Source organism: Trichosurus vulpecula, chromosome 7 (assembly GCF_011100635.1).
Source record: "Trichosurus vulpecula isolate mTriVul1 chromosome 7, mTriVul1.pri, whole genome shotgun sequence".
Classification (NCBI taxonomy): Eukaryota; Metazoa; Chordata; class Mammalia; order Diprotodontia; family Phalangeridae; genus Trichosurus; species Trichosurus vulpecula.
The window spans coordinates 142,750,489-142,767,233 of NC_050579.1; the positions used below are offsets into that span (position 1 = coordinate 142,750,489).

Sequence of the window (16,745 nt, forward strand, 5' to 3'; positions counted from 1 at the left end):
TAGGTTTCTTCATGATTAATCACTTTTTTGCCCATGGGACAACAGTTTGGTGTTATAAAGTATCTATTTATTGCAAATAAACAAAAAATGCTGTTTTTTTAAATATGAAGGTATTTCAAAAGAAAACCTGTTGGATAGATTCGATGTTTTCCAAGTTTCCTAAAATGAGAACTTGATTATCTTTTAAAAAATCACAACTTCTCAACCCTCAGGTAGCTGAAATTAGAATGACAATCATCCATCTGTTCTTGATTCCCTCAGGATTTCAATCTATTATAAAATTTGCAAATGTGAAATAAATTAAATGATTTAGCTTTTATCCCCTTACAAGAGAAGAAAAGAACAGATAAAGTTTAACACATTCGCAATTTATGATTCCTTATATGTGTCCGCACAAATTTTAATTGAAGCCAACATTCTGGTATACTGGGTTACCTTGACTGGGAGAAGGATGAGGTTTTTTTCTTATATTGTAATTGCCACTTGAAAAATGATAAATTGAAATCAAAGGGATGCCCATCAATTGGGGAATGGCTGAACAAGCTGTGGTATATGAAGGTAATGGAATACTATTGTGCCATAAGAAATGGGGATGATACGGACTTCGTAACAACCTGGAAAAACCTACACGACATAATGCTGAGTGAGTGGAGCAGAGCCAGGAGAACATTGTACACAACCACAGATATATGGATTCCGTGAGGACCAACCCTGACATACTTCACTCTTCTCAGCAACGTAAGGTGCAAGGACAACTCCAGGGGACTAACGATGGAGAATGCTATCTTCATACAGAGAAAGAACTGTGAAGTTTGAATGCAGATTGAGGCACACTACATGCGTGCCTTTTTTCTTCTCTTTTGTTTTTGTTTTTGGGTTTTTTTTTTTTTTTTGGTTCTATCTCTTCTTTCTCATGATTCATTCCATTGGTCATAATTCTTCTCCACAACTTGACTAGTGTATAAATTAATTCAATGCGAAGTTATACATGGTAGTTATATGAGATTCCATGCCGTCTTGGGGAGGGAGGGGGAAGGGAGGGGAGAAAATCTGTAACTCAAAATTATGTAGAACTGTGTGTGGTAAACTAAAAATAAAAAAATATTAAAAAAAGAAAAATGATAAATTAAATAGCTCTTTTAGAAAATTATTATCTTTAATCCCAAAATTCTTGTTAACCAAGTATTTAAAATATAACAAATAGCTGAGAATTATCCTTCCTTCAGAACATAAAAATATAAGTTTACTGAACACGGGAACTAATTCTCTCCCATATTTAATATATACCACCACAATTACCATCTGTAAATCCTTATATTTGCCATTATTTGAGCATTCAACAAATGTGATAATCATCATCATGATATGTACTTATTTACTAACTGGTACAAAACGCTGGTTCTGGCAAAATAGAAGAGTATGGTTCCCAACATCAAGGAGTTTGCATTCTAGTTGGGAAGACTAAATGTATGAATAAAAATATAAATACCAATGCAGAATACAATATTAAAAGCCAAATAAGTGATTTTTCTCTTTTCCGAGCTCCAGTCACACATTACCAACTGCCTAGTGGCTATTTCAATCTGAATGCTCTTGCAGTGTTTCAAATTCGGCACATCTTAAACTGAACTAATTATATTTATCTCCCTCTCTACTCCCCCATTCCCAATTCACCACACCTCTGAACTAAAATATTTCAGTAAAGGCTACCAAGGATGCCAATCTTTTAGTCACCCTGATTTATGGCCTTTGAGTCAAAATTTTTCCCTCTTATTGTCCCAGTATATCTACTGACTTACCAAGTCTTCTCATATTTATATCCATGACATCTCTCAAGTCAGTCCTCTATACTCCTATCATACAGCCACCACTCTAGTTCAGGCCCTCATCAGTTTTTGCCTGGGACATTGTAGTTGTATCCTAATTTGTTTTCCTGGATCAGGTCTCTCCTTTCTCCATTCTATCTTTCACATAGCTGCCAAACTGATCTTCCTAGTATTCAAAAAGCCCTATGTCACTCTCCTACTCAGTAAACTCCAGTGGCTCCCTACTACCTTTAGAATCAAATATAAACAACTCTCTATGGCAATTAAATCTCTTTGCAACTTGGCCTCAATCACACTTATACATTATTCCTTTTCTCATACACTGGAGTCCAGTCAATCTGGCCTTCTTTTCTGATCCTTATATAATGACATTCCATCTTTTACTGTTCCCCATGCCTGGAATTTACTTCCTCCTCATCTCCATCTCAGAATCTTTAGTTTTCTTCAGCCTTATCTCAAGTACTCCTTCCACATGAGGCCTTTTCTGTTTTCCCCAACTAATAGTTTCTTTCCTCCTATCCACTTTGTAAACATTTTATGCATACCTAAACATACTAAAAATGAAGGCAGAAAGGGAGCGTTTCAGCTCATTGACTTCTTGATTGAAGTGAAAGTTTTCTTACCTTTCAACAAATACAGGCAACAAATCAGAAAAGTTGATAAATATCAAAGTAGGTCCTGCTTCTTCAACTATGGATTTGTCCTCCAGTGGAGAAATTTGTCACTCTCCTGAAAATTTATTTTTCCACACCATTAACCAAGTGCCAGACAGAATAAATTTAATTTTTTCATCATACATGTCCTAACATACTGAACTAAAAATAGAACAGACTGAAATGAGTGATTTTACTGCATACTAAATATATTCTTTCAACTATTTTTGTCCTTCAACTATTTATAGGTTAAATGCTTTTTCTTTCTAAATAATATTCTTTGATTTCAGTACAGATTTTGCTTGAATTAAATGTAGGTAAATAGACATGAAATGCAAAACATGGCATTTTAAATATTTAATTTATTTATTTTCAGTTTTCAACATTCACTTCCATGAGTTTTAACTTTTCTCCCCCTTCTTCCTCCCTCCCTCCCCAAGACGCCATACAATCCAATATTGGCTCTACATATACGTTCCTACTAAACACATTTTCACATTAGTCATGTTGCATAAAAGAATTATAACGAATGGGAGAAACTATGAGATACAAAACAAAACAAAAGAGAAAAGAGTCTGCTTCACTCTGCATTCTGACTTCATAGTTCTTTCTCTGGATGTGGATGGCATTTTCTATCATAAGCCCTTTGGAAAAGTTTTAGATCCTTGCGTTGCTGAGAAGGACTAAGTCTATCAAAATTAGTCTTTGCACACTGTGGCTGTTACTTGTACAATGTTCTCCTGGTTCTGCTCACTTCATTCAGTATCAGTTCATATAAGTCTTTCCAGGTTTTCCCAAAATCTGCCTGTTCATCATTTCTTATAGCACAATAGTATTCCTTTACATTCAGATACCACAACCATTCCCCAATTGATGGGCATCCCCTCAATTTCCACTTCTTGGCCACCACAAAAAGAGCCGCTATAAATATTTTTGTACGTGTGGGTCCTTTTCCCATTTTTATGATCTCTTTGAGATACAGCCCTAGAAATGATATTGCCTTTATTTTGCTATCCCTTTCATAGTGTCTTCAGAGAATGGAAAGTAAAAACTTCCATTTTCTGTCTGACTTCACTTTAAATATAAGGAAAAAGCATTTTTTTTTAAATTCTTTCAGTAAGTAGTTATTGACTATGGACTATATGTATATATCTGTAATAGATGTTTGTTTTCATTTTTAAAGAAGACTAATGACATAATGTCTTGATTTGTGTGTAAATTGGATTTAAATGAGGCAGAGTTGCACAAAGTAATCATTCTCACTTTCTCTTCCTGAGTCATTGAAGTCCAGTGGCAGGACAAAAGTCAAGATGACTGGTGATGACCCAGGTTGCAGTGGACCTTGGCGTCTTTGATGCCTGACCAAGCTCTAAGCACTCCATAGAGCTTTCTTTAGCTGACTTCATAACCATTGGAACAAATTGTCCTCATGTGCCCATTCCCCCTGGGAAAGTCTTCATGTGCTTGGGGTAGACATCCCCCTAACTCACCAGAACGTTTGAGGCCTGTCAGTTACCCTCAACCTGGTTTAGCCTAACCCACATCTGAGTATGGGCAAAGCAAGAGAGTCCTGCCACCAAGCCAGCAAAGAGACCTCTGTCTCCTTCTGTTCAACCCCTTTACCATCTGTAGGCTGAGAGCTCTAAGAGCTGCTACTGATAATTCAGTAGTTCCCAAGGCTTGCTCCTGGTTTGCTAGGGCCCAGTCTGTACTGGTGTGGCCTGCATGGAACTGAGCTCCACTCTCACCCAGGTGCAGCAGACTTTTCTTGCTGACCTTCTAAGTTGTCTTTGGCTGGAAAATCATTTCACCCTGTCCTTTTGTGGGTTCTGCCTCTTCAGGAATTGTTTTATGGCATTATTTAAGGTGTTCAGAGGGGTTTGGGGGAGAGCTCAGGCAAATTGCTGCCTTTTCTCTGCCATCTTGGCTCTGTCCTTACTGGTTTATTTTGACTGTATTTTAAAGGAATAGAAGAATCCTCCTCCAAAGAAGTAAGGAAGGAGTGCTTTCCAGGCCTGTGGAAGAACCAATGCAAAGACACAGAGAAAAAGAAACATACTGTCCTGTGTGAAAGAGAGGGAAGACTAATTAGACTAGATTGTAGAGGGGCTGCAAGGGGATTCATGTCCAGGGAGGAAGGAGAGATAAGTGAGGGCCAGGTTGTATAGGATTTAAAAGTCTAAATTGAGAGGTTTATATTTTAACTTAGAGACAATAGGTAGCCCCTGGAGCTAACTGAATTGAAGGGGGCAGGAGGGTCAGATGGCCATATTTGCACCTAAGTAAAATTGCTTTGGCTGTAGTGTATGGGATGGAGTGTTAAGAGACTTGAGGCTGGGACCAACTGGATGCTGTTGAAATAATCTAGTTGAGCCATAGTGAAGGCCTGAATTAAGGTGGTAGCTGGGTAAATGGAGGAAAGGCTTCAGATGTGAGACATGTGAAGGTAAAAACAGCAAGATTTAGCAACTAACTGGATATTTGTGGTGAGGGAGAGTGAGGAGTTGAGGATAATACCAAGGTTATAAACCTGGGAGACTGTAAAGATATTGGTCCCTTGATAGTAATAGAGAAGTTTAGAAGGGGGATGGCTTTTAGGGGTGAGGGCAGAGAAGATAATTAGTTTGGGGCATGTTGAGTTTGAGATGTCTCTAAAAGCACCACTTTGAAATGTTCAATAGGCAATTAGTGATGAAGGACTAAAGATCAGAGGAGAAACTGGGCAAGGTATTTAACCTGATATACAGTGACCCTGGATGAGGCATTTAATCTCTCAGTGCTCTAGGCTTTTCTTTAATGCTATAAACTGCAGAACAGATTCTAGCCTGCATGGAGAGAAGGAATTCCTCACCAGGAAATCATAGGTTTAGTAAAAAAAAATGGAGAGTGGGGTGGGGGCAAGGTATGTTAGGGGCCGTGGAAATAAAGCGAGAAACAAAACTATCTCTGCCTCAGGCTTTCATTCTTCAGGGTTAAGGGAATAGGAGTACAGTATGTATATTGTTGTTGGGTAGTTTTTCAGTTGTGTCTGATTCTTCATGATCCCTTTCAGGGTTTTCTTGGCACAGATACTGGAGTAGTTTGTCATTTCCTTCTCCAGCTCATTTTACTGATCAGAAAACTGAGGCAAACAGGGTTAAGTGACTTGTCCAGGGTTACACAGCTAGTAAGTGTCTGAGGGCAGATTTTAATTCAGGAAAATATCTTCCTGACTCCAGGCCTAGTACTGTATCCACTGAGGAACCTAGTTGCCCAACAGTATATATACAAGTAAGTCAACATAAAATATATGAGAAGAATTTCATTCACACCATTTGAATTCATCATAGAATGTTAGAGGGAGAAAGAAGATAGACACAAGAAATATGGAGATAAGGCCACAGCTGATTTAGATATGGCATTTTACAGAGAGGCAACAATGAAGATTATAAATATGTGTAGTTAGAAGGAAGTTAGTATTGTCAATAGAAAGAGATATTTGGAGGGGAAATGGTTCCCAATTAGTGGATATAGCATCATAGAGTTGGAGATAACTATGGGATATGTAAGTGCCCACTATGTACAACAAACTTTGCTCAGTACTAGGGATACAGTAACAAAAATGAAATTCAGGGCCCTTTAGGAATTTATATTCTGCTGGGGGTGGAGTGGGAGTCAGTGTGCCTTGCTCTTCCCTGCCTGCCTGTTCTTTGCTTATCATTTCTTCTTGTGTGGGACAAAAACTAAACCCAAAAATTAAACTCAGAGGCTACTCAAGTAGAAAGTAGAAAGTGATTTTATTACGATCCCACTGGAAAGGGTGGTCTCTGAACCCATAGACAATCAGTAGGGAGAGGCGGGCTCAGAGGGCAGAACTTGAGCTTTATACCCTAACGTAAACAACCCCCCACACCACCACTGGCCTTTTACTCTCATTGGTGGAGTCTAGTCTCACAGTCTCATGAGAAATCTAATCCAGGTACAAGGGACAAGGAAACGCTAATTGAGCCATTCACAATTCTTAAGAACACTTACATCCTCATTTGGTGAGGCTCCTGCTGAGGTAGTAGTGGGGAGGAAGTGGGTCTGGGTTCTCTAAGTTCCGGATTCCTATAGGTCAGGCGATTTTGTAGTAACTGGAGATTTAGGCCTAGCTGTCAATCAGAAGCCCTGAGCCACACTGCAAAATTCCCACCCCATTCATTCCACTTAACTCACAGAAAGGCCAAGATCCAGATTCCATGAGAGGGCTTCACTGTCCCACTCATTCTCACCTATGATTACATTTTTTTTGCCCTCCAGTTATCCATATGTTTTTCTGTGTAGTCTTCCTTGATCATTCGGCCTTTCTTTCATCTCCCTTTCTCTTAAACTTCTAGCATATGTATAGTCTATAACAACACAATTAAGTGCTTAATTATGTTCTCTTATGTCTGTCACTCAAGATGAGTTATGTTGGTGGTCCTACAAGATTTTAAGCTTTTTGAAGTTATGGAACCACAATCTTATGCTACTTATTTTCTTCCCTCCCCTGTACCGCAGATCGCCTCCCCCCACCTCCCCATCCTCCATCTTGGCACAGTACTAAATTCATACATTTACAATGGTATAATCTCTAAGGAAGGAATTATAGAATCTTTGCCCTAGGACAGAGTTGTCCAAGGATGGCATTTTTGCCCCAAGATAGGAGATTTAAATGACTTCTGACAAGGAACTGTATTCAGTTAAGGAGGAAGGCAGGAGTGAAGCCTGACAGGACTTGACCTGGTGATAGAAACCAGTAGATAGGGGCCAAACTGTTTGAATGATCAGATTGGATGCCAGTTAGAAGGCACAAAATTTAATGTAGAATTTTTTTGTCTTTTTTATTGTATTCAACACACATTTATTACAGCACAATAATATTCTATTACATCCATGTACCATAATTTATTTAGACATTCCCCAATTAATAGGCATCTACTTTGTTTCCAATTCTTAGCTATCATAAAAAGTGGTACTAAAAATATTTTCAAATAGATGGGGACTTTTTTTTCCCTTATCAATGGCTTCCTCAGAATATAAGCCTAGCAATGGAATCTCTGGTTCAAATTATATAGACATTTTAGTCACTTTATATGAATAATTCCAATTTGCTTTCCAAAATTATTGTATCATTTCACAGCTTAATCCTTGCAACATTTACTATTGCCATTTTTTGTCATCTTTGACAATTTGCAAGGGGTGAGGTGAAACATCACCATTATTTTGATTTGCATTTTTCTTATTATTAGTGATTTGGACTATGTTGTGAATAATGTGCAGTTTTTCTTTTGAGAATGGTTTGTTCATATCATTTGACCACTTATTTATTGGGGAATAGCTATAAGTCATACATGCATACATGCATACATACATACATACATACTTGTGTGTATATATATATGCATATATGTGATACCAAAACTTTATTAAAGAAATTAGATACATTTTTCACATTTCCTTGTTATTTTAGGTGCATTAATTTTTTTCTGTGCAGAAGTTTTTCGATTTCACATTATCTTTTCCAATTCTCTTGTTTGATTAAGAATACATCTCTTGCCCATAGTTGTGAGAGTATTGTTTACTTCTTTTCTAATGTTTTCAAATAATATTATCTTTAATATTAAGGTTGTGTATCCATTTAGAATGCATTATGGAAAATAGTGTAAGGGATTGGTCTAAGCTTAATTTCTGCCAGACTGCTTTCAGATTTTCCCAGCGATTTCTTTTCTTTTTTTAATCAAATAGGGAATTCTCTCCTGGAGAATTTATATTTTACCTAGAATGAATTACCCCAACACTGGGTCATTGAGTTCCATTGTTTCTGATTCTCCCCTTGCCTAGTCTGTTCCATTGATATGTTTCTCTAATTTTTATCGATACCAAATGGTTTTGGTGCCTATTGCTTTATAATACAGTTTGAGGTGTAGAAGTACTATTCCTCCTTCATCCTTATTTCTTTTCATCATTTCCCTTGATATTCTAGATTGGTTTTTTTCCAAATGATTTTTTGATGATTTTATCAAGTTCTCTAAAATAACCTCTTGGTAATTTGATTGGTATAGCATTAATAGTTATAAATTACTTTTGGTAGTGTTGTACCAAAAGCGAGTGAGACACACCACAGAGTATAAGTTTTAAATGGAGAATTTATTAGCCGGCCACCATTCGGGGTCTTTTACCCAAATCAAAATGACCTCGAGTTGGGGTAAAAAAGCAGTTTATATAGAAAATACAGGGTACAGAGGTTAATTATCTCTTGGAACTTACAAGGGTCACAGGGTGGTCTGGGGGTACAGGAACAAAGGTCCGGACAGATCACAGATTCTGACTGCTTATCGTTAAGTGGGATAATCTTATCTATTGACATTCCTTGGAGGAGTCACGGGGCCCCAGGGACATTTGCTAAATGCCGAAGAGGTCTGAGTTCCTTCTTTCCGGGGGTGTTGTCAGAGGCTAGGGGTTTTCTCAGGGGTCTCCTTAGCAGTAACTGATTTTCCAGCACCACAGTAGTATTGTCATTTTTGTTATATTGACTGTCCTAGTGATGAGCACTGAATATTCTCCAGCCTTTTAAAATATTCTTTATTTCTTTTAGGAACACATTGTAATTGAAGTTATACAAATTTTTTCTGTGTTTTGGCAGATTGATCCCCAGAGAGTTTATGTATTTTGTAGTTATTTGGAAAGAGATTTCCCTTTCTATTATTGCTGCATGGGTTTTGTTATTATTATGTGGAAATGCTGTTAATTTTTTAGTGTTCATTTTGTAGCTTAACTTGGTAGTGTACTTTCTAGAGATGTACACATTGATAATGAGAGTGACGCAGGCATTGCCAGAATCACCTCAGTTTTGGGGAGGCTCTGAAGGAAAGTGTGGGAGAGAAAAGGAATTAGACTGACTACCAAGCTGAAGGTCTGTAGAACTATTGTGCTGACCTCATTGTTGTATGCCTGCGAAACCTGGACAGTATACCAATGCCATGCCAGGAAACTGAATGGCTTCCATTTGAATTGTCTTAGGAATATTCTGAATATTCTGGAATATTCTGAACATTCAAACTCTGCTGAAGAGAGCACACCTCCAATGGGCTGGCCACATTGTTCAGATGTAAAACAAATGCTTGGCAATGTAGTTCAAGAAAGGACCTCAGTGTCTGGTATCTTATCTTGCCAGGTAATTATCAGAATCTTCCTAAGACAATTCAGATGGAAGAGATCCAGTTTCGTGGCATGACACTGGTGTACTATCCAGGTTTCATAGGCATACAACAAGGAGGTCAGTACAATGTCTCTGTAGTTTGTTAAGCCGTTTTTAATACCTCTTCTCTGCCACACTTTCCTTTGGAGACTCCCAAACACTGAGCTAGCTCTAAGCAATCCATGTGTCAAACTCATCATCTGTGTGGACATACCTGGAAAGTATAGTGCCAAGATAAGTGAACTTAACCCCAGCATTCAAAATTTCTTTATTTGCTGTAACCAATGGTTCCACGTATGGATGTGGTGGTGGCTGATGGAGCACCTGTGTTGTCTTGGTGTTAATTGTTAGGTTAAAATTAGCACAGGCAGCAGAGAATCAATCCATACTTTGTTGCATCTCATCTTCAGAAGCTGCATTGAGTGCACAAGCATCTGTAAATAGAAAATAATACACCGATACTCCTTCCACTTTGGTCTTGGCTTGTAGACTTTTTAAGTTGAAGAATTTATCATCAGTATGGTAGCTGACCTTGATGCTGAGTTCTCACTGAAGGCATTTGACAATACGGCTAAAAATATCATGCTAAAAAGCATGGGAACAAGCACACAACCTTTTTCCACGCCATTGGTGACTGGGAAAGCATGAGATCATTGTCCATTATACAGAACATAGGCAAGCATGCCATCATGAAATTGACGTACAATACTGATAAATTTCTCCAGGCAACCAAATTTTGACATAATTTCCCATAAGCCCTCACAACTGAGAATATCAAAAGCCTTGGTCAGACCTACAGGTGTTATGTACAGACCTCTGTTCTGCTTCTAGTATTTCTACTGCACTTGTCAGGAAGCAAACACCATGTCGACTGTTCCTCAGCCCTTTCTGAAGCCACACTGTCTCTCAAGTAGATGACCATCTTCCAGGTGAAGGATCAGCCTATTAAGGAGGACTCTGGCAAGAATCTTGCCAACAATGACTAAGAGAGAGACCCCACTGTGATTGTCACAGGACAGTCTATTTTCTTTACCTTTATAGAGGTGGACGATAGAAGCATCCTTGATTCCTGGGGGATAACCTCTTGCCATATAACCTGGAAAATTTCAGTCAGCTTTTGTATGAGCAATGGACCCCCCACCTTGTGTTGGAACAGAATAAGCACCAGGTGCTTTGCCACGTAAAAGGAGCCTAATGGCATTTGAAACCCCTTCTTCAGTTGGAACTTCAGCTAGAGAAGGATTGACTTCAACATGAGGTAAACAGTCAGTGGCTTCAGCATTGCTTGATGACAGTCTGTTGAGAACACTATGGAAGTGTTGAGCCCATCTCTGTAGGATCATGTCCTTATCATTAATCAATGTGGCTCCATCATCACTGAGTAGTTGAGATGCACCGGAGATCTTTGGCCCATAAATTGCTTTCAGGGCATCATAAAAGTGCTGTGGATTGTTACTATCAGCATAAAACTGAATTTCATCTGCCTTCTTACTGAGCCAAGTATCCTGCGTCTCTCCAAACTTTGCCTGTGCTTTACTTTTGCTGGACTTAAACGCTGCCTTCTTAGAGATAGATGAACTACCCTGATGGTAAACCCTGTGGAGTTCTAGTTTTTCATTTAGCAGCTTCTGAATTTCCCCACCATTTTCATCAAACCAGTCTGGATGTTTGGGAGTGTTCTGACCCAGAGGAGCAAATGCAGTACTGTACACTAAATCTCTGAAAGCTGCCTACTCCTTTACTGCTCCACTTTGGCCAACTTTATGTTGGCTCAATTTTCCCTCCAAGTTAGCAGCAAACTGTTTCTGGCTCAAATAAGTGTTCTAATCTGTTGACGTTATTCTTCTGATAGTCATTTTGCCTTGGGGCTGCCATTTTTGTTGAATGGGAATACTTGACTTGGAGAGGATAAGTCTCTGATCAGTGTAGCACTCTGTGCCATGCATTGCCTTCTTCACTCTCACATCCTGTTTGTCTCTTCTCCTTATACTAACACAGTCTATTAAATGCCAGTGTTTACTATGAGCATGCATCCATGAAGTTTTTTGCGTTTGGTAAGTGACCATTGTTGTTGCTGTTTCCAACTCCATTCTTCCCTGGGACTCCTGCAAAGTCTGGTAGTCTGAGCCTGCTCTATCATTAAAGTCACCCAGGAATATCAACTTGTCCTCTGATGATAAGGGTCTCCAGGCCTTCATAAAATTTTTCTTGACCTCATCAGGGTTCATCATAGTGGGAACATAGGCACTGATAATGGAGGCATAGAGTTTTCCTATAAGTGGCAATCATGTTGTCATGAGCCTATCATTCACTCCTTTTGGTAGGCATACAAGCTTGTTGACTAGATTAGTTTTGATTGCAAAACCTACAGCAGCTTCGCATACTCCCCTTCACTGTGGCCACTCCAGAAAAAAAAAAACATGTATCCAGCTCCAAATTCAGTAAGCTGGCCTTCATTTGCCAGCCTTGTTTCACTCAGGACTGCTTTTTGGATGTGATACCTGCTGAGTACTCTTGCAACAAGAGCTGTTCATCTTTCAGGTCTACTGGATTTTGTGTTGTCTATAAGTGTGTGCACATTTCATGTACTGATGGTGAGTGGAATTGTCTTTGTAGACATTTTTGTACATTTTTTTGTGTTTCAACCACAGGGTGGGATCCCTCCCTGCCATGGTAATCAGGCTAGGGTTAGGTAAGCAGACAATTTTTTATGACACATCTTCTAGCCCCTTCCTCACACCAGGAGGTGAGCAGTGCAATCCTTAAAAGGTTGCCCATATACGCGGGGGGCTGCTGAATCCCACTGCTGCTTCCAGTGAGAAGACGATCCTATGGCCTGGGATTCCTGTGTGCGGGATTGTGACTACAGCTCCCAGTGTATCCGTACCTGCTGCTTTGTCACTTATCTGCTGCTTTTGAATTTTTATTGGACTTTGAATTTTTTTGAAAAGAATAAAGACTAGAAGAAGGGAGAACACTAAGGAGACTATGGCAATCACTTAGTCTTAAAATGATGGTTACCTAGACTAAAGTGGTAGAGTGATTGAGAGAAAAGACAGAGAGATAGAAAATATGAATATCTCTTAAGCATTTACTACAAGCCACTTACTGTGATGAGTGCTGGGCATTCAAATACAAGCAAGCAAGTCATGTTTTGCCCTCAAGGAGCTTACTTTCTAATGAAGGTAGCAGTATGTAAGGGGGAATTGGAACAGGGTGGGTGAGAGCTAAGATGACCATAAAGTGGAATGGACTCTTGTTTCTGGGCAAGAAAAGGTAAAATGTCAGCTATCAGAGCCTGGGGACTCAGGATAGTGCCTAATAGAGATGACTGTTGTTGATGATGATAACAATGATAACTGACATTGATATAGCACTTCTTAAGGTTTTCAAAGTCATTTACATATGTCAGCTCCTGTTATCCTTACAGCAACCCTTAGTTGTTATTTTTATTTTATAGATAAAGAAACAGAGGCTAAGTGGCTAAGATAAGTTAAGTGACTTGCACATGGTTGCACAATTGAAGTTAAAAAAAAAGTAGATGCAATCTTCAAGGGAGAGAGTGAATAATAGAAGATCACAATGTTGAAGATTAGTATTGGACAATGGCCACATTTGTAAGGAATAATAAGAGCATAGAAAGATAGAGCCATGACAGTGGAATATTGTGAAATCCAGGGAAGAAGACAGTTTCACAATAGAGGTAAGGTAGTCAAATTTGAATGCTTCAAATATTTCATTTTTTAATAGCAAGAACTTAAAATGGTCATTGGAGGTGATAATTAGAATTAAATTGGTTTCAGATGTAAACACTTTAAGAGTAAAGATTGTTTAATTTTTTTGTACTTTTATCCTCAGTGCCAAGCATGCTACCTAGCACATAGAAGCCACTTAATAAATCTTTGCTGCTTGATTGATTGACAAATAGAACATTTTACAGAACATTTTAAATTCAAATACATTGAGCATCTTATGAATTACATTCAATTACCCTTTCAGATATCAATTATGAGTGTACTTTTGAATGTTTAAATTTTTCTCTAATTTCTATTATATTATAAAAATACAGTTTTGGGAGTCACTTGTCTAACCACATATCTACATGAAAGAAACTTAGTGAGGAAATAAAACTGTACTTGTGGTTTCTAGTAGAATATGTCAGTGACAGTTATAGCTACACAGATACCATTTGATCAAGTTATTATTGTATTTTTCCATTCTGAGATGTTTTCAGTCAAACTGATTGATTGGTGCACATGAAAGCAGAATAGTCTCAACCTGGGCTTTTGTCCTTATTGTCCTTATAATCTGACTGGCACAAATACTTTATGGGAGGGGGGTGTTTACATGTGGTGATAGCCATATTTTTTCCATTCCTTTATTCTCATCACAAGAAATCCTTTAGACACTAGAAAAAAATCATCTCAGTAAATATTAAATCATACTGAGCGTGATGCTCTTTCACCTTCCAGTTTTTAAAGGAAACACTGTGCTTTCCTAAATTCTTTGTTGTTGTTCACTAGTTTCAGTTGTGTCCTACTCTTTATGATCCCTGGTAAGGTTTTCTTGGCAAAGGTACTGGAGTGGTTTACCATTTCCTTCTCCAGCCCATTTTACAGATGAGAAAACTGAGGCAAACAGGGTTAGGTTAAGTGACTTGCCAAGGTCACACAGCTAGTAAGTATCTGAGGCCGGATTTGAACTGGGGTCTTCCAGACTCCAGGCCTCTACTGCATCACCTAAATTCTAAGAATGCCCCAAAGGACCACATTTAAGGAGTTTAGAGAATAAAGAATATATCTCAGGCCAATACCATCCCATAATGATCTTCCTAAAATGGGGTTTATCCCAACTTACCCTCTGAGTTACACATCATTTAAATTCTCTTACAGCAAAACATTTTATTCATCATAATATGAATAAAGCACTAGTTTCGGAATCAGAGGAACTGGGTTTTGAGTCCTACCTTCTCATTAGCTAGGTGCGCTAGTTTCCTCATCTGTAAAATGAGACTAATAATACTTGCACTATATACCCTGCAGGTATATTGTAAGGAACCACCATATAACAGTGAGCTATTACTGCTATCATTTTTGGTAATAGAAAAAAAAAACAACCAAAAAAGCTTCCAAACTTTCATTGTTAATTATTGCCTGTTTGTAAGGTATTGATAAGGTAGTTGTGTAAATCAATTATCATTTAAGATTTACTGTTTAATCTCTTAAACAAATATGTAACATATAGTAATATCTAATCTTTGAGTATAACACATAAATAGGAGTATGGATTACTTTTAAAATATTTAAACCTGTAAATTATATGAAATAAAGTTTTGCTTTTAGGTATTGAGTTAAATGAGCAGTTCATATTAGAATCTACTCAAGAATTTTGAAGATTGTGGTCTGGTGCATTGCTAGACAAAAGTGCAGTATTTCTGGATTGTTTTCAGTTCGACATTTGTGTGTGCTAGAAATTATACAGCCTAGTAGAATAGAAAAAAAAAGTCCAATATATCACATTTTGTTTTTAATGTAATTTTAAATGCCTTTTTATGATAGAAGGTAATTATGTTAAGTTTTATGTTAAGCTATTTGAAAATAAACTGATGGCATTTAGAGTACAAATTCATCAGTGTTTTCAAAATTCACTTTAAAATATGTAAAAATATTGCTTTCATCAATTTCCAATTAAATGTGATTATTATTCAGGCTTTAATTCATTTTTATGACTCAGTTTTCTATTGTTTTTAGCTACTGATGCAAATGTGAAGAATGAAAGTCTTTCATCTGTGCAGCAGCTTGGCATTAAGATGACTGTCAGGTATACTTTTTGAAACCATCTCTCGTGTATTTTTTGATTTTGTTTTATCTGCTTGGAGTATGTTTAATAATATTTCATTTAACAACTCACTATTTAATTCAGAGTTCATCTTTAAGAAAATAAAAAAAACTTGTTTTTTTAAATATTAGCACCTCATTAAACAATCTTTACAAACTAAAACTCTTCATCGTTATTCTAGAAGCCAAATGCAATATATTTAAGCCTGTATCACTGTTAATTCTTTCCAAAAATAACATTTTAAAATCATTATATAATAGCATAGTCTTACCTATTTTCTAAAAATATAATTACTTCTAATTGGCATTCTATGGTGATGAGCACAATAAGTGTTTTAAAAATAAATGTACAAATTAAAATTAATGAATTCGAATTAATGTAGTTGGAATTCAGAATTTTAAAGGTATACTTCTTCTAAAGAATAAATAAGTATAATGTGCTGACCTGGTAATTAAGATTCCTGGTTTCCCTGACCCTCAGATAATCACCTCTATAAAACCAGGATAATAATACTGTTCTTGCCTTCAGAGGATCAACTAAGAAAACTAGTATGAAAGCATTTTGAAAGCATAAAGTATTAAAAATTTAAGATTTTTTTTATTAGTCCTCACTTTGCCACTGATTGGTTGTGTATACTTGGATATGTATCTTAACATCTCCGAGTCTTGTTTATCAAGTTGGGTATTGTGTAACAGATAATTTGTAAGGTCCTCTCCCAAATCTGATACATCTTTAATTCCAATCCTCCAGTACTTCATAGACTGTATTAAATCAGGATAAAACCTTCTCTAGAACTGCTGTGACTTTGAACTAACCATCCATTGTCCCCCCATTCGTGTACTATTAGACTTCTTGAGAGCAGTCCACACTTGCTGCCTCTACTTTCTCACCACCATTTTATTGTTTAATCCCTTGCAACGTGGCAGCCATTTCTACCACTCTTCTGAAACTCTATTTTAAAAAAAAACCCCATTGACCTTGTAATCCAATAAATTATTCCTAGTTTTCCTTTTTGACCTCTCTGTACCTCTCTATTTGACCAAAGTAACAGTATTCTCCTTCTTGAAACCCTCTGATCTCTTGACCTCTTTGACACTGTCCTGGTCTGGTTCTTTTATCTATGACCATACATCTTCCATTCCTACTTCTTTTCCTCCTTTTGCCTCCTCTAGGTATTCTTTAAGACTCTATTGTTGGTTCTCTTCCTTGATAGGCATTCGGTAGCAC

At 37.5% G+C, this 16,745-nt stretch overlaps 1 protein-coding gene across 6 annotated transcripts in view; it reads left to right on the plus strand.

Annotated features, from left to right (window-relative positions):
• The window catches only part of TBC1D32 (TBC1 domain family member 32), a 208,766-nt gene that overhangs the window by 154,689 nt on the left and 37,332 nt on the right, over positions 1-16,745 (plus strand). For 3 of the 6 annotated variants that reach the window (XM_036767860.1, XM_036767861.1, XM_036767864.1), the window contains 2 exons: positions 9,657-9,758; positions 15,431-15,500. In XM_036767860.1, the coding sequence (XP_036623755.1) occupies positions 9,657-9,758; positions 15,431-15,500 (172 nt within the window). The remainder of the gene's footprint in view (positions 1-9,656; positions 9,759-15,430; positions 15,501-16,745) is intronic. The other 3 variants (XM_036767862.1, XM_036767863.1, XM_036767865.1) reach the window with 1 other exon arrangement.